Genomic DNA, 20,465 nt, shown 5'->3' on the forward strand with positions numbered 1-20,465 from the left:
GGATCCTCATACAGTACCACACTACACATGGATCCTCATACAGTACCATACTACACATGGGTCCTCATACAGTACCATACTACACATGGATCCTCATACAGTACCATACTACACATGGATCCTCATACAGTACCATACTACACATGGGTCCTCATACAGTACCATACTACACATGGGTCCTCATACAGTACCATACTACACATGGATCCTCATACAGTACCATACTACACATGGATCCTCATACAGTACCATACTACACATGGATCCTCATACAGTACCATACTACACATGGATCCTCATACAGTACCATACTACACATGGATCCTCATACAGTATCATACTACACATGGATCCTCATACAGTACCATACTACACATGGATCCTCATACAGTACCATACTACACATGGGTCCTCATACAGTACCATACTACACATGGATCCTCATACAGTATCATACTACACATGGATCCTCATACAGTATCACACATGGATCCTCATACAGTACCATACTACACATGGGTCCTCATACAGTATCATACTACACATGGATCCTCATACAGTACCATACTACACATGGATCCTCATACAGTACCATACTACATGGATCCTCATACAGTACCATACTACACATGGGTCCTCATACAGTATCATACACACATGGATCCTCATACAGTACCATACTACACATGGATCCTCATACAGTACCATACAACACATGGGTCCTCATACAGTACCATACTACACATGGATCCTCATACAGTACCATACTACACATGGATCCTTATACAGTACCATACTACACATGGGTCCTCATACATACACATATACATACAGTACCATACTACACATGGATCCTCATACAGTACCATACTACACATGGATCCTCATACAGTACCATACTACACATGGATCCTCATACAGTACCATACTACACATGGATCCTCATACAGTACCATACTACACATGGGTCCTCATACAGTACCATACTACACACATGGATCCTCATACAGTACCATACTACACATGGGTCCTCATACAGTACCATAATACACATGGATCCTCATACAGTACCATACTACACATGGATCCTCATACAGTACCATACTACACATGGGTCCTCATACAGTACCATACTACACATGGATCCTCATACAGTACCATACTACACATGGGTCCTCATACAGTACCATACTACACATGGGTCCTCATACAGTACCATACTACACATGGGTCCTCATACAGTACCATACTACACATGGGTCCTCATACAGTACCATACTACACATGGATCCTCATACAGTACCATACTACACATGGGTCCTCATACAGTACCAGGGGCATAATACACATGGATCCTCATACAGTACCATACTACACATGGGTCCTCATACAGTACCATAATACACATGGATCCTCATACAGTACCATACTACACATGGATCCTCATACAGTACCATACAACACATGGGTCCTCATACAGTACCATACTACACATGGATCCTCATACAGTACCATACTACACATGGGTCCTCATACAGTACCATAATACACATGGATCCTCATACAGTACCATACTACACATGGGTCCTCATACAGTACCATAATACACATGGATCCTCATACAGTACCATACTACACATGGATCCTCATACAGTACCATACCACACATGGGTCCTCATACAGTACCATAATACACATGGATCCTCATACAGTACCATACTACACATGGGTCCTCATACAGTACCATACTACACATGGATCCTCATACAGTACCATACTACACATGGGTCCTCATACAGTACCATACTACACATGGATCCTCATACAGTACCATACTACACATGGATCCTCATACAGTACCATACTACACATGGATCCTCATACAGTACCATACTACACATGGATCCTCATACAGTACCATACTACACATGGATCCTCATACAGTACCATACTACACATGGATCCTCATACAGTACCATACTACACATGGATCCTCAGTACCATACTACACATGGATCCTCATACAGTACCATACTACACATGGATCCTCATACAGTACCATACTACACATGGATCCTCATAAAGTACCATACTACACATGGATCCTCATACAGTACCATACTACACATGGATCCTCATACAGTACCACACTACACATGGATCCTCATACAGTACCATACTACACATGGGTCCTCATACAGTACCATACTACACATGGATCCTCATACAGTACCATACTACACATGGATCCTCATACAGTACCATACTACACATGGGTCCTCATACAGAGAGTACCATACTACACATGGGTCCTCATACAGTACCATACTACACATGGATCCTCATACAGTACCATACTACACATGGATCCTCATACAGTACCATACTACACATGGATCCTCATACAGTACCATACTACACATGGGTCCTCATACAGTACCATACTACACATGGATCCTCATACAGTATCATACTACACATGGATCCTCATACAGTATCACACATGGATCCTCATACAGTACCATACTACACATGGGTCCTCATACAGCACCATACTACACATGAGGGAAATGACTGTATGTATGAATGATTAGCGCCCTGATGGAAAAAGTCCATGTCTGGGCCTTGTGTGTTTTCCATCCCCTGTCCACCGATCAGAAAACAAAATGGTGGGGATATATTAGCATCCTGGTGAGTGTTAAATGGTGACTGTGACACGCGGTGTAAATCTCCCCGGCCCCTCAGTGGCATGCAGAGTTGGGTTCCAGGAAGTAAACTGAATTGGAATTTCAGTGTACTTCCTGAATTGACTGAATAAAAAATGGTATTGACCCTAACTCTGACGGCATTCCCTAGCAGTGTCTGCTAGTCTGTCAATCAGTCTGTTTGTCATGCTGGGGGCATGGTGGCGGACGGTAATTAATGAGTGTCTGTTAAACAGTGCAATGTGATCCCAAATGGTAATTAGAACACAGAGCCAGTGTGGAGCCACACATTTTCATTAGCCCAGGAGACAGGTATGTGTTGGTGAAATATGACTCTAAAAGAACAGCCATTCAGTCAGGTTAGCTATAAGGCACAGACGATAAAGTCAGCTATTAATGAGATTTACTGCAGACACTTACCTGTCTGCCTTCTCATTGGTGCTGAATTCAATTTATGGAAAGCAATGAAAAGGAAGATAATGGAAACAAAGACGGAAAATAAATGAACAGAAACAAATTAAAACAAATAGAATAACATAGAATAGAATGCTGGTTTTGCTCGTCTCAGATTGGACCTGGGATGTCTTGTCAGAACATCCTTGGAGAGTCTGATTTAATATTGAAAGGGAATTTGTGAGTTCCACCACAATCTAAACAGTAAACACACATTGTAACAACATATTTAGTATGATTGTATAAATATATGATTGTTTTACGGAAATGTACCTCACACTATGGGGCATTTTCCACTCAGTGGGAATTGCCACAGAGAGAGCAGCAGAAAACCTGGTGAGATTGAGCAGTTCGTTTGATTGGCTGTGTTCAGCTGGCGATGAGGCGAACACTCAGAGGTGCCCGTTAATAGGCGTTTTACGACTGATGTTGGAGGAACGGTCTCTCTGCTCCATCTCTGCCTTACGAAATGGTCATTGTCATAGCCTCGTTCTATTCTCAGTCAAGCTAATTCATGTCTTTACACAAAGTTCTCAGCTTTCTGCTTGTTTCCTTTAACGTCAGTGATGAGACATTTGAAGCATGGGGAAAAGTGTTGTTCTCTGAAGATGTTGACCGTCACAGTCTCTCTGAAGGTGAACATCTAAAGCAGTGTGTCTTTTCTTACCATATGGCAGTTTAGTTTAGTTTAGTAACACACACACACACACACACACACACACACACACACACACACACACACAGTGATGTGACAATCCAAGGTTAATTAACATATTAACTTGGAAATACAGGTGCACTTTATGATCCGTGTTTAAACACCCTCATGCACGTTTAAGCTAGAAATGAAAAGTGCATAAGGGTACACATATACATACAGGGGCAGAGAGTACACATATACATACAGAGGCAGAGAGTACACATATACATACAGGGGCAGAGAGTACACATATACATACAGAGGCAGAGAGTACACATATACATACAGAGGCAGAGAGTACACATATACATACAGAGGCAGAGAGTACACATATACATACAGGGGCAGAGAGTACACATATACATACAGGGGCAGAGAGTACACATATACATACAGGGGCAGAGAGTACACATATACATACAGGGGCAGAGAGTACACATATACATACAGGGGCAGAGAGTACACATATACATACAGGGGCAGAGAGTACACATATACATACAGGGGCAGAGAGTACACGTATACATACAGGGGCAGAGAGTACACGTATACATACAGGGGCAGAGAGTACACATATACATACAGGGGCAGAGAGTACACGTATACATACAGGGGCAGAGAGTACACATATACATACAGGGGCAGAGAGTACACATATACATACAGGGGCAGAGAGTACACATATACATACAGAGGCAGAGAGTACACATATACATACAGGGGCAGAGAGTACACATATACATACAGGGGCAGAGAGTACACGTATACATACAGGGGCAGAGAGTACACATATACATACAGGGGCAGAGAGTACACATATACATACAGGGGCAGAGAGTACACATATACATACAGAGGCAGAGAGTACACATATACATACAGAGGCAGAGAGTACACATATACATACAGGGGCAGAGAGTACACGTATACATACAGAGGAAGAGAGTACACGTATACATACAGAGGCAGAGAGTACACATATACATACAGAGGCAGAGAGTACACATATACATACAGGGGAAGAGAGTACACGTATACATACAGGGGCAGAGAGTACACGTATACATACAGAGGCAGAGAGTACACGTATACATACAGGGGCAGAGAGTACACGTATACATACAGGGGCAGAGAGTACACGTATACATACAGAGGCAGAGAGTACACGTATACATACAGGGGCAGAGAGTACACGTATACATACAGGGGCAGAGAGTACACGTATACATACAGAGGCAGAGAGTACACGTATACATACAGGGGCAGAGAGTACACGTATACATACAGGGGCAGAGAGTACACATATACATACAGGGGCAGAGAGTACACATATACATACAGGGGCAGAGAGTACACGTATACATACAGGGGCAGAGAGTACACGTATACATACAGAGGCAGAGAGTACACTTATACATACAGGGGCAGAGAGTACACGTATACATACAGGGGAAGAGAGTACGCGTATACATACAGGGGCAGAGAGTACACGTATACATACAGGGGCAGTTTCCAGGACACAAATGAAGCCTAGTCCTGGACCAAAAAAACACCTTTCCAAAATACTTTTCCCAGATTTGGCATAGTCTGTGTCTGGGAAACCACCCTATGGACACACAAATATTCTATGTTATTTCTCTGATCTTCTGATCTAACTCTTCCTTTCAAACTGTTTTCTCTGTCCCTCCTCATGTTTTAGTTTAAATTCATAGATTCGTAGCAGCTGAATTGAGTCTTAAAGACCTGAGTCTATAAGTCCAACTGAAACCACCATCTTTCTAGCCGTCACAACCCCTTATTGGCTATTACGTCATAGTTCTTATTGAAAAGACATGGAGTTGGTTGGATGTAGTCATATTTCTACTGACAACCAGTTACTGTCAGTGTCAGTACCCCAGGCATTTCCTCCATGGGCACACAGCCAAGGAATAATGCCTGGGGTAGTGTGTTTCTCCTCTGATATAGTGGTCTACCTCCATCGAACTGTGCCGATCAACCTTTCAATCCTACAATTTCCTGCCATGGTGAAAAGCATTTAAAAGTATCTCTCCATCTGTTTACACCATCTCTCCCTCTGTTCCTCCTTCGTTCCCTCGCTCTCTCTCCTCCTCTCCATCTGTACATGTGTCTGTTTTTCAACCTCTTTCTCGGTAAATGTGTCTTGTCCTCCCCTCCCACTTCCCTCCCACCCCCAGGCTGGGCTGGTGTCCCCTGTGTCCCTCCCCTGCCTCCTGGCCCTCCCGTCTGGGTTAATGTTCCATCGGGTGCAGCACCAGGACCAGGGCTGTAAATCAAACAGGCTACAGTATGTGTAGACGAAGTCCAGGCCTGATATACAGGACCCGGCTCTGCCTTGTAATCTACTGGCAGAGGCCTCTCACGGCTTTAAACCCATTCTATTACACTTGAACTGTGATTTAAAGGAGCCCAAATGTTCACTCTATTTCTCCTCACATGATGTATTTCCTGGGACTGTCAGCTATAAAATAAAAATAATTGTTTTTAATGGGAGACTAGAGGGGGAACATGGAGGTAGCCACTCTGGTGACAGTGCAGAGAGGGGGGAAATTGCCACAGAAGAGATCTATCAGGCTGTAGGGAAGCAGTAGTGTTGATTGGAGTTGGGCTGAGGAATTAGGAGGAGATTGGTTCCTCTACCCGACCATCCTTCATCAGGGCTTTAGGTCTTCAGGTGACACTAGATACGAAAGGCATTGTGAGAAAATATATAAGGGACAGTCCTGTAACTATAAGGGACAGTGTTACTAGGAGCAATGTAAAGAGTTGGTCTGTCAAATGTCAATATGCATGCGTGGTGTTTGTGCTCTTAACCTCTGAGCAGATGGGTTATCCATGGGTTAGATTACATTTATCTTAGATGGACTTAAATTGTTTGAGAAAAAGGGTTATTGATTTCTGTGATCATCTGCTGCCTTTTCCTCCCCCTTATTAGTCATTGTAATCAGTCAATCAGTCAATATTGATTGGTGAAGCCTTCCCTCTCACTGTAACCATGCATAAAAAAAACACATTGCTGCCTACCACAAGACAACATGATCATTAAATCAACTGGTGATATATTTCCTGAGGACATGATGTTATGGCTGTATTGTGTGGGTCTACTGTTGCTCTATACATCTCAACATCTCTACTCTGTCTCTCCACAGATCACCTTCTTCATGCTGCTGTCGGCGGTGTGTGTGATGCTCAACCTGGCTGGCTCCATCCTGTCCTGCCAGAACGCTCAGTTGGTCAACTCTCTGGAGGACTGTCAGCTGGTGAGAGACCAGTGCCCTGCCCCTCTACCCCCTCTGCCCCCCCTGCATGTGCCCTATCTCTCCCATCTACAGGGGCCAGTATTGGTTCCCTATCTCTCCCATCTACAGGGGCCAGTACTGGTTCCCTATCTCTCCCATCTACAGGGGCCAGTACTGGTTCCCTATCTCTCCCATCTACAGGGGCCAGTACTGGTTCCCTATCTCTCCCATCTACAGGGGCCAGTACTGGTTCCCTATCTCTCCCATCTACAGGGGCCAGTACTGGTTCCCTATCTCTCCCATCTACAGGGGCCAGTACTGGTTCCCTATCTCTCCCATCTACAGGGGCCAGTACTGGTTCCCTATCTCTTCCATCTTAACAGGGGCCGGTTGATGCGGTGGGGCCCCTGTTCATATGAAGGAGTTGTGGCACCTGGTGTTGAAAGGCCCTAGCCTGTCTGAGATCCGTCAGTCTCACACACCAGTTGAATCAGTGTGCAGAGCACCGCCCCACCCACCCAGCTCACAGTAAAAATAAATACATAACACCAGCCACTCCTACGTCCTTCTTAATAGTAGGGCTCAGTGCCGTTTGTCTGTCTGATTACCCACTGGAGCTCATCGTTTAATTATTAAGAAAAACATAATAATCCGCCGTCTGGGGAGAGAGAGCTTTCAATTTGTCTGCTGTCTGCGGCAGGTTTCATTTCTGTTCCTGTGTCAAATTCACAGAGCTTCCCGTTTTCAGATGGTGTGGCACAACGTATGTGTCAGGATCAGGCTGGGGAAGGAGTTGCGTACCTCATACTAGCATAGATTACATGAATCTATAGACTCATGACGAGTAAAGTTCCTAGATCAACTATGCTGTTAGGGCATAGAAAATCACAGCTCTCAAAGTCTTCTAAAAGGGTTTTCTCTGTAAAAGAAAATACTGAAATCCATAAATTCTGGACTCATTTAATTAGTGTTTAATAAGCTATAAATAATGAATAGCTTTTGGGGGATTAAAAACTAAAACAAATATTTGAATACCGTACTTCTCTACATGGCTCCAGCTCTGAGTAGTGCAGTGTGCTTGTATATGTGTATTGTGTGTGCTGAATAGATGGATGGCTATGAAGGGATTACTTATAGCAGAACAACAGCTCAAGCCCCTAGCCTACCTATTCTGTTCTGTGACCACTGTGTTGTGTGGGGTTGTATCAGCACTGTAGTCGGCTCCACGGGATATTCTGCATTCCCCTTACCATAATATTGCCCCATTCTACCATCTCTCTCCCCTGCTTCAGTCTGCCCCAGCACCAATCACAGACATACCCAGTAACACAGAGAGACTCAATAGCATAGACAGACTCAGTAGCAAAGACAGATGACCCAGTAACACAGACAGACCCGGTAGCATAGACAGACCCAGTAGCATAGACAGAACCAGTAACACAGACATACCCAGAAGCACAGACAGACCCAGAAGCACAGACAGACCCAGTAGCACAGACAGATGACCCAGTAACACAGACAGATGACCCAGTAACACAGACAGACCCGGTAGCATAGACAGACCCAGTAGCATAGACAGAACCAGTAACACAGACATACCCAGAAGCACAGACAGACCCAGAAGCACAGACAGACCCAGTAGCATAGACAGAGCCAGTAACACAGACAGACCCAAAAGCACAGACATACCCAGAAGCACAGACAGACCCAGTAGCACAGACAGTCAGTAGCACAGACAGACCCAGTAGCACAGACAGACCCAGTAGCACAGACAGACCCAGTAGCACAGACAGTCAGTAGCACAGACGGACCCAGTAGCACAGACAATCCCAGTAGTACAGACAATCCCAGTAGTACAGACAGACCTAGTAACACAGACATACCCAGTAACACAGACAGACTCAATAGCACAGACAGACACAGAAGCACAGGCAGACCCAGTAGCACAGACAGTCAGTAGCATAGACAGCCCAGTAACACAGACAGACCCAGAAGCACTGACAGACCTAGTAACACAGACAGACCCAGTAGCACAGACAGACCCAATAGCACATACCTAGTAGCACAGACAGTCAGTAGCACAGACAGACCCAGTAGCATAGACAGACCCAGTAGCACAGACAGACCTAGTAACACAGACAGACCCAGTAGCACAGACAGACCCAGTAGCACAGACAGACCCAGTAGCACAGACAGACCTAGTAACACAGACAGACCTAGTAACACAGACAGACCCGGTATCACAGACAGACCCAGTAGCAGGCGAGGCAACGACAACTAGACTTTAATTTTATTGATTCAATCCATCTCTTTGCAAAAAACGAATGTTTTAATTCTTCTTATTATAGAACATTGGAAATAACACACGTCTGTCAAGCAGAAAGGGGAAAAAGAGGAAAGCGAATCATCATAGTAGTTAAACTGAGGATGGTTCCCCTCACATGACTGCTGTTGGTAATTACACTGAGGATCTGCTATTCTAGCCACATTAATCACATGGGAATTCTAATTTAGTTGGTCTAATCAATTAAACACACTGGCATTGTTTGCAGGCTTTGCAGTGGATACATAAACACTGCTGGGCTTTATTGAACTCATTTCCATTCCTTATGCAGTAATAAGAGAGCGTGAATAAGTAAGGACTATCTATTATTCCATCCAGGCTCCTGAGGTGACCTTTCTCCAGTTAGCTGTAATTCACCTGTACAGTCCATCCAACTGGGGTATTTCATCACCATCAATGTCAACTGCCTCCATCTTGCATAGTGAATAAATCAAAATAATGTATACATTAGAAGTCCATGAATGTAATACTGAGCTGTTGACTCAACTTGAAACCTATCTTCGTAAATGGTATTGTTGCCGGAGTGACGTAATGATTCACAGGACCTGGTCACACAGAGAGTGTGTCATCAGTTTTAGCATGGCACTACTCCACTCCCTGTGACACACTGCCTAAGCCTTCTCCTTGAATCACTTCCAGGAAGTTGATATTAAAGCCCTTGTTTTACGAGTGCCCAATGTAGCTTGGCGTGGCATTACATCTCAAGACGTTTGTCAAGATGTTTTACACCCGTCATCAACACTAGGGACGGGTGACACGAGTTGAGATGCAATGTGTTGGGGCCCGTAGAAGGGCGGTTCTGTGAAGAGGAACGATCTGCAGAGCGGAGGAGAACCAGACTTCTTTCTCAGGGAGCCTGTCTATCCGTCCCGACTTCTGTGTAAATATCCTTTGCTATTCTGATGTTATTGCTTTTAAATATGGGATTTAACCTGTATGCATTGTGATTGCTGCAAAATTAATTGCATCATTGAACACATTGAGGTTTTCTGAATCTGATGGAGGAAGGAGGGAGGGGGGAGGATGTGACAGGCATCACTAGTGCCCTGCACATGATGTACACTAACATCCCCATCAGGACTGCTGGCCTACCTGGTAGAGTTCCAGTGTATTGCGAGGACAAACAGTAGCATTCCCTGAGGATGCATTTGGTTCAGGCGAGGTGCATAACCTGTTCAGTATGGCATCACTAGTTTAGAGGGCATCCCACATTCTTTTGGAAAGGATCAACCACTTTCATGCAGTTTTTGTCTGTGTGAATAGATTGTTCACCGCTTCTGGAACAGAAAGCAGGAACCAGAGCAGAGCAGGAGGTGTTCTCATTGTGTGTGGGAACTGGAAGGCTTTGCTTCGTTGGTGGTGGTGGTGGTGGTGGTGGTTCTCTGGGCTAATGACAAACCACTTGTCTCATCAAGCCTATCTTGGATGGGCTGGTGAAATGCATGATGGGTCCTATGCGGAGTGCTCACGTGGCTAAGGCTGGTAGATTACCTCTCTGGTTGTGTCTAGTGACATCAGACGTTCAAATCACTGTTTCACGCGCCGTTTCACACCCAAAACGTAGAAATCTGCAGAAATAGAGAGCTTGTCATACACTGCACCATTAAATGAAAGCAATGCATGAATAGATTTTCAAAAGGAAAACAACACTGCAATGGCTGTGCTGCTCTGCAGACTTAGATATTCTAATCTAATTGTTCATTCATATGGCACTGACATACCGCAAGACCCCCCGTCTGGTCTGCTGGGGCATGAGGAACATGCAAACATGGTCACCACATCATGCATCTATACACGAGTCTACTTCCTCCAAGGATCTCCACAGTGTGTGTGTGTGTGAGAGAGAGAGAGAGAGAGAGAGAGAGAGAGAGAGAGAGAGAGAGAGAGAGAGAGAGAGAGAGAGAGAGAGAGAGAGAGAGAGAGAGAGAGAGAGAGAGAGAGAGAGAGAGAGAGAGAGAGAGAGAGAGAGAGAGAGAGAGAGAGAGAGAGAGAGAGAGAGAGAGAGAGAGAGAACAAGAGAATAGCGAGAGAGAGCAGGAGAGAGAGCAGGTGAGAGAGAGAGCACAAGAGAATAGCGAGAGAGAGCAGGAGAGCAGGAGAGAGAGTGAGAGAGCAGGTGAGAGAGCAGTAGACAGAGTAGGAGAACTAGTGAGAGAGCAGGAGGGTGAGAGCAGGAGAGAGAGAGCGAGCGATATTTTGCCCTGTAGAGCTTGCGTTGCTCATAGTGTGTTGAGTATAGAGCCAGGCTAGAACAATGGTCCAGAGATCTGTCATTTTCACCAGCAGGACTTCACTACTGCTGACTGAGTGATTAGCATACGAGACGAAATGCCTTTTCCCAGTTCCCTTTACGACTGTACACGGCTCCTTGGAGACCATATATACCCCGCTATGACTGAAATATTAATGGACTTCACTCCCCCATGCAATTAACCCATGATGGGTAGGTTCACGTCCCGCCTCCTTACAATCTGGGTCACATAGTTAGTAGTTGTAGCAGCACCTCAAGATCCTCCCCCTGTTAACTCTGCCTTACAACTCACTGTTATGTAATCCTCCTGCACTGTAGATTCCTCTGTCATGTTAGAGAACCCTTTTTGGTTCCAGGGAGAACGATTTTTGGTTCCATGTAGAACCCTCTGTGGAAATGGTACTACATGGAACCAAAAAGGGTTCTTGAAAGGGTTCTCCTATGGGGACAGCCCAAAAAAACTTTTAGGTTCTAGATACAAAAAAAGGTGCTAAGAGTGTATTCTGGCAAGGAAAGTATCAGAGCGGGCAGAGATAGAGGTGCAAGTCTGATCTCCATCATAGAGAAGCATTAAGATTCTGCTTTATGCAAATGGAGGAAGAGGAGACACAGCGCTAGGGTTTGTTGTAAAATTATCAAATGTGGGGAAAAAGTACAGTGAGTTCTCACTGATATCCAATAGCCCCTTTACTTACCCCTGTCCTTTCTCTCCCCCAGATTAAGTTTGACAGTGACGGTGTGTGTGTGTGCTGTGAACTGCAGCACCAGAGCTCCAGCTGCAACAACCTAGGAGAGACGCTCAAACTGAACCCACTGAGCGACTGCGACACCATACGCCAACACCTCAAGGTAGGTGAAAGTGTGAGAGTGTGTGTGTGTGTGCGTGTGCATGTGTGTGACTAGACAGGTATGTGTATGTTACACCATTTCTTCTTTGATGTGTACTATATAGCCTTGTTCTAAGGAAAGGATTCCCATTATGTTATGTCGTCCATATAACTTGATCCTCCGAACTTCTTCAAGCTGAAATATTCTCCTACTCTGTACTGGTGTACCTCGGTGTAATGAATAACAAGTCGTGGGAGCTTAGCTGATACACAGACAATGTAAAACACAAGTGGAAACTTATAGGCTCAGATGAGTAGAACAGGAAACTGAGAATGGCAACCTCATTTGTCTTCTAATCCACACATAGCTCTTAGTCATATTAATTGCATGGTCTGTCAGCTTGGCTTTGCCAGTTCGCTCAGTTCATGATCTCTGGAGATGATATAAACTGAAAAGCCTCCTGTCGGCATGGTGATCTATATGCAGCTGCATCTTTATTGGATTACAGTGTTCCAATGCTTTCATTTCATGCCACTGATTGATTATAAGACATTGATAACTAAATAAAAGTCCCTTTAAAATGAAGCATGGGTATGAAAGAGGAAAGATCCAACCCTGTTAGTCATCATGATCATAGACCATTAAAAAGATGTCAGAATGGACACTATAAAACTGTATTATGTGCTAAGGAAGTCAGATAGGGTGAGTTATGTCAGATGCCACATAAAGCAATGGCCATCATGGCTCTCCATTATCCTCTGTCTAGATATTAATATTAAGTAATACTGCTGCTGTCTGCCTCGAAACGTCCCTCCAATACACAACATAGATTTTTTTTTAATTGAACTTTACAAGTCAGTTATATGCATAGAATGTGTGTCACCACTTTGGCGTATCAATGTTACGTATCACAGTTAACTACCCATTTCAAACCAGAACGTGTAAAAACCGAAATAGGTTCATGTCCCAATAGATATTGTAATACTTATACTCCAGAGGTATTGGTTTCATTCACAGTGCTTCAAATCACATTCCTCTTCCTGAATTTTAACCTGTCATTGCCTAAAGCCATGAGTAATGAGTGTGGAACGAGGATTCAGTTAATGTGTGGGTTCCTGAGTGAAGGCGGGGTGTGTAACCTTGGCAGTGGAGCTCCTGACCCCAGCCTGGCTCCAGGTAGGCAGGCAGGGCTGTTGTGTTCAGGGAGGTTCAACTCTGTATGAACACCTTATTAATAGCTTCCTTCAAGGTATTATTACAGTTGGTATCCTGTCATGATTTACCATGTCAATATGCAAATGTTAGTCGCCAGGGAAAACACACGCAAGTAATATTTCTTCTCACATCTGCGAGGCAGATGTATACAACACAGCTACAACACAAATGTGCTGTCTGTGTTTTAGGATCGCCCCAAAACCCATGAAAATGGAAAAATAATATGTAGTTATATTTTGTGTTTACAGTGTGTTGCCATAGCCCAAATGCGTGTGTTCAGACCTATATTTCCTGCACTGTGGCTGGTTTTCCTAATTTTCCTTGGTAGGAAAAGGCAGAGCTTTAATTACAAGATAAGTTGTGTACAGTGTTTTCACCTGTACATTTTTCAATGATTCTCAATCCAATAAAATACAGGAACTACGGGGGCGCAGTGGTCTAAGGCACTGCATCGACCCGGGTTCGTTCCCAGGCTGTGTCACAACCAGCCGTGACCGGGAGTCCCATAGGGCGGCGCACAATTGGCCCAGCTTCGTCCGGGTTAGGGGAAAGTTTGGCCGGGAGGACTTTACTTGACTCATCGCGCTCTAGTGACTCCTTGTGGCGGGCCGGGCGCCTGCAGGCTGACCTCGGTCGTCAGTTGAATGGCGTTTCCACCGACACATTGGTGCGACTGGCTTCTGGGTTAAGCTGGCGGGTGTTAAGGAGTGCGGTTTGGCGGGTCATGTTTCAGAGGACGCATGACTCGACCTTTGCCTCTCCCGGGCCAGTTGGGGAGTTGCAGCGAGGATTATCACAAAATTGGAGAGATAAAGGGGCTAAAATACAAAACACCAAAAAATTATAATAATACAGGAAATGTACGTATGTAGCACTTAGAAACACTTACAAGTCATTATATTCAATATAGCCCATGACTCATGAAGGGTAGTTTTTATTCTTTGCTTTATGAATGTATGATTTAATGTACATGTATAAGCTATGCACACTTATCTTTCTTCACAAAGCAACAGCATGATTTCGCACAGCAAAAAAACAGCAATAACATTCTACCAGAAACTCCACATTCAAAACTTGATTTACAATCTATACTTTTTTTATTTCACATTCTGCTTTTGATGAGACTGGATAATGACATGTACAGTACATATTCAATGCCTAGATCTCAGTGTATTTTTCTCTCTCTCTTTGAAATGGTAAGTGAAGCTCTAGAATGATTCATTCGGCATCCTCTTCTCTCTATTCCTTTCCCCGGAGTGAGCCATTCGAACTCACCATGGATGCCAGTTTGTTTGGTAGATTTGATGCACAAGGTGATGCAATACTGCAAAGAGAACTGAATAATGAAATAGGCTACGCTGAATGAGGACATGGTTCTCCTGTGACTCCCAGTATCTGGATTGGGTTTGTGTGACTAGCAAGGCATGGAACAGGAACGTATCCCAAAAAGATGAGGAGAAATCAGCTGTGTCAACACCTCAAACAAGATATAATGCAAAGGAAAATAAACTAAATGTCTCCTCTTTGAAAAGAGTTACTATGCATGTTTATACTGAAGTACCAATGTCCATGTATTACTCACCTCTCTAAGTACACAGGAGCATCTCTGCCAAGCTAGCACTTTGTTCCCAAGTGTCAAATAAAGTGGCTGAGTCAGAACTAATAACATGATCCTGTATGCGTGTTAGGGTTTGATCATATTAGGCCAGACAGGGAAGTGATAGGACATAGTTGAAGGCCAAGAAGTGACAGATCTGCCTCTTGTTTGACTGAAAGGTCGGTCTACTCTGCTTGTCAAATCTCTCTCCAAAGCTACAATGACACTATGCCATACTGTGGTACTAGTATGTACAGTGAATATCACTAGGAAATAATACTGTGTTCCAAACAAACCTTGTTGATCCATAATAGCTCTCTATTGTCTGTTTGAAAATGTAAACATAGTATTTAGAATGAGAGTAAAATACCATGGCAATTTGTGGTCCTCACTGTGGTTAGCTCAGGCTGTGCATTTCTCCCTATTCAGTATCCACATGATCAGAATGCCTGAAGATCGCTATTAGAAAAAGCAATGTATGGGTGAGGACATTTTACCGGCTTAGAATTTCACCTTGAAGTCTAGCCAAGTAACAAAGAAAAGCAACATGGAATGAAATCAAGAGTCTATTTTCAGGTTGCATGGGGTTCAATTTCACTAGTATGCATATTTATTCTTGCTGGGAATTCAATAAATCATCTTATGTCAGTGCATAACCTTGGAACACAGACACCTCTTCAGGGGGCTATTATCACCTTACCTAGAGACTAGGAAGAGAGATGGTTCCCTCTTGTTCCGTGCTCATTTACAATGGTGCTACTATTGTTAAGCTGCGTTGAAGTACTCCACATACCAACCTTATAGAAGATTGCTTTCGGGACAGGAGTTTTTCTTGACCATGCAACCTGAACAAGAAAACACTGGGCTTTAAGCTTGCAGTCCTATTATATCACACCTCAACAGTAGAAGGCACTGTTCATGGTCTTGGTTGGTTACCATGGTCCGTGGGGCTGATGAGATGTCCTATTATATCACACCTCAACAGTAGAAGGCACTGTTCATGGTCTTGGTTGGTTACCATGGTCCGTGGGGCTTATGAGAGGTCCTATTATATCACACCTCAACAGTAAAAGGCACTGTTCATGGTCTTGGTTGGTTACCATGGTCCATGGTGCTGATGAGATGTCCTATTATATCACACCTCAACAGTAGAAGGCACTGTTCATGGTCTTGGTTGGTTACCATGGTCCGTGGGGCTGATGAGATGTCCTATTATATCACACCTCAACAGTAGAAGGGACTGTTCATGGTCTTGATTGGTTACCATGGTCCATGGTGCTGATGAGACATTCTAATTGACAGTATTTCTGTAAGACCCCTCCTCATTCCTCTCCAGAGAGGCAGGCGTTAGCTTTAAGCTGCCTGCTCATCACACAATGTGTTTCTCAAAGGGACTGACTGAGAGAAGATCTATTTAACAGACTCGGGACCTCACCTGCCAAATGTAGGCTGCATCTGTGAAAGGCTGTGTGAGTCTCGAGCTCTCTGGTCGCAAGAACACCAAGGTTATCAGAGATTTCACCTGTCATATCAATGGGAATCCATTGCTATAACCTCAACAATTTTCAACATCCGTTGCCTCCCAATGGTGAACACATGTCAAAATAAAAAGAGAGCTTTGGTAAATGTCAGACTCACACAATGTTTTTAATGACCAGTGTGGGTGTTTCATTTCTTCTAGACTGTTCCTGTGGTTGTAAGCAATGCTGCTGACTGGGGTTTCAAAGCAGACAGTTTGGGCTACATTTAGCTAGTTGTCTGTAAACAGGCTTTTATGACATGAAGTGTCAGGGCCGACAGGGATTCATATTGCTTCATTCCCACATGGTTTACTGAGCAGAAAATGCAGTGCTGAGCTATGAGGGTGACTTTGTTCCTGGTTGGATCATTCTCAGATTTAAGGGGCGATTTTCTGCTGTTATGATGTACTGTATCCTTCCTCTGCAGTTCTCCCCTGCTAGCTAGTCCCTGCTGTGCTGTGTCGCCTTGGTAATGACATCACCATTGTCTGTGTCACCTTCAGTCCCTCTCTCATTCATTTATTCCCTCTATATATTTATCTCCTCTCTTGTGTTCTCATGCTGTAATATTTGCTTACCTTTCCTCACTGTGCCTCAAATGTGACTCCCTCTCCTGCCCCCTTCCCTCTCTCCCGCCCCCTTCCCTCTCTCCCGCCCCCTTCCCTTCCCTCTCTCCCGCCCCCTTCCCTTCCCTCTCTCCCTCCCCCTTCCCTCTCTCCCTCTGCCTGGGTCCTGTAGGAGCTCCTGTTTAGTGTGTGCGCCCTGAATGTCATCTCCACCATCGTCTGTGCCCTGGCCACTGCCATGTGCTGCATGCAGATGGTCTCCACTGATGTGCTACAGATCGTAAGTAATGTGACAGAGAACACAATGGACACTTGGTCTCTGACTCTGTCTGACCTGGACTCAATGAGACTGATATATAGCCTTATGGAGAGCAGCTCTGAACCATCATGAAAGGTAAACACACTTGGCCTTCTAATGCTGGCTTCATAATTCTCCTCCTCAGATGGCGGTAGTAGAATCAGTAGTATTGTAATACCATACAGATTTTGAATAAATTGTCTTTTGTCTGACCAGATTTAAATATATATATATATATATTTCACCTTTATTTAACCAGGTAGGCTAGTTGAGAACAAGTTGTCATTTACAACTGCGACCTGGCCAAGATAAACCGAGTTACACATGGAATAAACAAAAATACAGTCAATAACACAATAGAAAACGTTGATATACAGTGTGTGCAAATGAGGTAGGATAAGGGAAGTAAGGCAATAAATAGGCCATAGTGGCGAAATAATTACAATATAGCAATTAAACACTGGAGTGATAGATGTGCAGAAGATGAGTGTGCAAGTAGAGATACTGGGGTACAAAGGAGCAAAATAAATAACAGTATGGGGATGAGTTAGTTGGATGGGCTATTTACAGATGGGCTATGTACATGTGCAGTGATCTGTGAGCTGCTCAGACAGCTGGTGCTTAAAGTTACTGAGGGAGATATGAGTCTCCAGCGTCAGTGATTTTTGCAGTTCGTTCCAGTCATTGGCAGCAGAGAACTGGAAGGAAAGGAGGCCACAAGAGGTGTTGGCTTTGGGGATAACCAATGAAATATACCTGCTGGAGCGTGTGCTACAGGTGGGTGCTGCTACGGTGACCAGTGAGCTGAGATAAGGTGGGGCTTTACCAAGCAAAGACTTATAGATGACCTGGAGCCAGTGGGTTTGGCGACGAATATGTAGTGAGGGCCAGCCAACGAGAGCGTACAGGTCGCAGTGGTGGGTAGTAAGTATATGGGGCTTTGGTGACAAAACGGATGGCACTGTGATAGACAGTTGGAGGTTATTTTGTAAATGACATCGCCGAAGTCAAGGATCGGTAGGATAGTCAGTTTTACGAGGGTATGTTTGGCAGCATGAGTGAAGGAGGCTTTGATAATGCTTAGATAATGTCTACACACATCACGAAGAGCACCCATCCCAGAGCAATCCAGAACCTCCACATCACGCTAAAAACCACAGGAGGATTTGAAGAAACCAATTAAAGGGGAATAATGATTCTTCTCCCTCGCTGTAGTTGGTAATATGCTCACCTTAAAAGGCATGCTGTCCTTAAAACGACCCTTCGCATTACAAGTGAAACAATGACTGTGCCCTAACCCTAAATGCTTTGTTGTCATCAGGGAAATCAATATGGCGGGGTGTTCCCTTTGCCCTTCAGAGCAATGCTCTCAGCCCATTTAGAATGACTTTCCCAGATGATTGGTGGGCCGCAGTGCCCTCATCGACACCATTAAAACATAGCGATACTAGCGATACCAGCGAAGTTTGCCTGCACCCCTTTAATATCTCTGGGCAATTTTTTACAGGGGAGAAATAAACTTGCGGGAGCATAAAGTTTTAACATTGTATACATGAAGGCTTTGTATAGTTTATGAGCTGAGCTGTAAATTGTGTGGCCTCCTGGATGGGTATATGGCAGATAAGCCCTGGGTGGGAGATTGATAGAGCTGAATTACAGTGGGGCAAAAAAGTATTTAGTCAGCCACCAATTGTGCAAGTTCTCCCACTTAAAAAGATGAGAGAGGCCTGTAATTTTCATCATAGGTACACTTCAACTATGACAGACAAAATGAGAGAAAAAAATCCAGAAAATCACATTGTAGGATTTTTAATTAATTTATTTGCAAATTATGGTGGACAATAAGTATTTGGTCACCTACAAACAAGCAAGATTTCTGGCTCTCACAGACCTGTAACTTCTTCTTTAAGAGGCTCCTCTGTCCTCCAATCGTTACCTGTATTAATGGCACCTGTTTTAACTTGTTATCAGTATAAAAGACACCTGTCCACAACCTCAAAAACAGTCACACTCCAAACTCCACTATGGCCAAGATCAAAGAGCTGTCAAAGGACACCAGAAACAAAATTGTAGACCTGCACCAGGCTGGGAAGACTAAATCTGCAATAGGTAAGCAGCTTGGTTTGAAGAAATCAACTGTGGGAGCAATTATTAAGAAATGGAAGACATACAAGACAACTGATACCACTCGATCTGGGGCTCCGCGCAAGATCTCACCCCGTGGGGTCAAAATGATCACAAGAACGGTGAGCAAAAATCCCAGAACCACATGGGGGGACCTAGTGAATGACCTGCAGAGAGCTGGGACCAAAGTAACAAAGCCTACCATCAGTAACACACTACGCCGCCATGGACTCAAATCCTGCAGTGCCAGTACATGTCCAGGCCTGTCTGAAGTTTGTTAGAGAGCATTTGGATGATCCAGAAGAAGATTGGGAGAATGTCAGATGAAACCAAAATATAACTTTTTGGTAAAAACTCAACTCGTCGTGTTTGGAGGACAAAGAATGCTGAGTTGCATCCAAAGAACACCATACCTACTGTGAAGCATGGGGGTGGAAACATCATGCTTTGGGGCTGTTTTTCTGCAAAGGGACCAGGACGACTGATCCGTGTAAAGGAAAGAATGAATGGGGCCATGTATCGTGAGATTTTGAGTGAAAACCTCCTTCCATCAGCAAGGGCATTGAAGATGAAACGTGGCTGGGTCTTTCAGCATGACAATGATCCCAAA

The 20,465-nt window shown here is 44.2% G+C and overlaps 1 protein-coding gene across 1 annotated transcript in view; it reads left to right on the forward strand.

Moving 5' to 3' along the window:
• Positions 1-20,465, forward strand: part of LOC118394151 (protein ENTREP2) — a 141,601-nt gene that overhangs the window by 103,460 nt on the left and 17,676 nt on the right. The window contains exons 3-5 of the mRNA XM_052462151.1: positions 7,023-7,133; positions 12,425-12,556; positions 17,606-17,713. Of these exons, the coding sequence (XP_052318111.1) occupies positions 7,023-7,133; positions 12,425-12,556; positions 17,606-17,713 (351 nt within the window). The remainder of the gene's footprint in view (positions 1-7,022; positions 7,134-12,424; positions 12,557-17,605; positions 17,714-20,465) is intronic.

The sequence above is a fragment of the Oncorhynchus keta genome, chromosome 14 (genome assembly GCF_023373465.1).
Source record: "Oncorhynchus keta strain PuntledgeMale-10-30-2019 chromosome 14, Oket_V2, whole genome shotgun sequence".
In the NCBI taxonomy this organism is placed as follows: domain Eukaryota; kingdom Metazoa; phylum Chordata; class Actinopteri; order Salmoniformes; family Salmonidae; genus Oncorhynchus; species Oncorhynchus keta.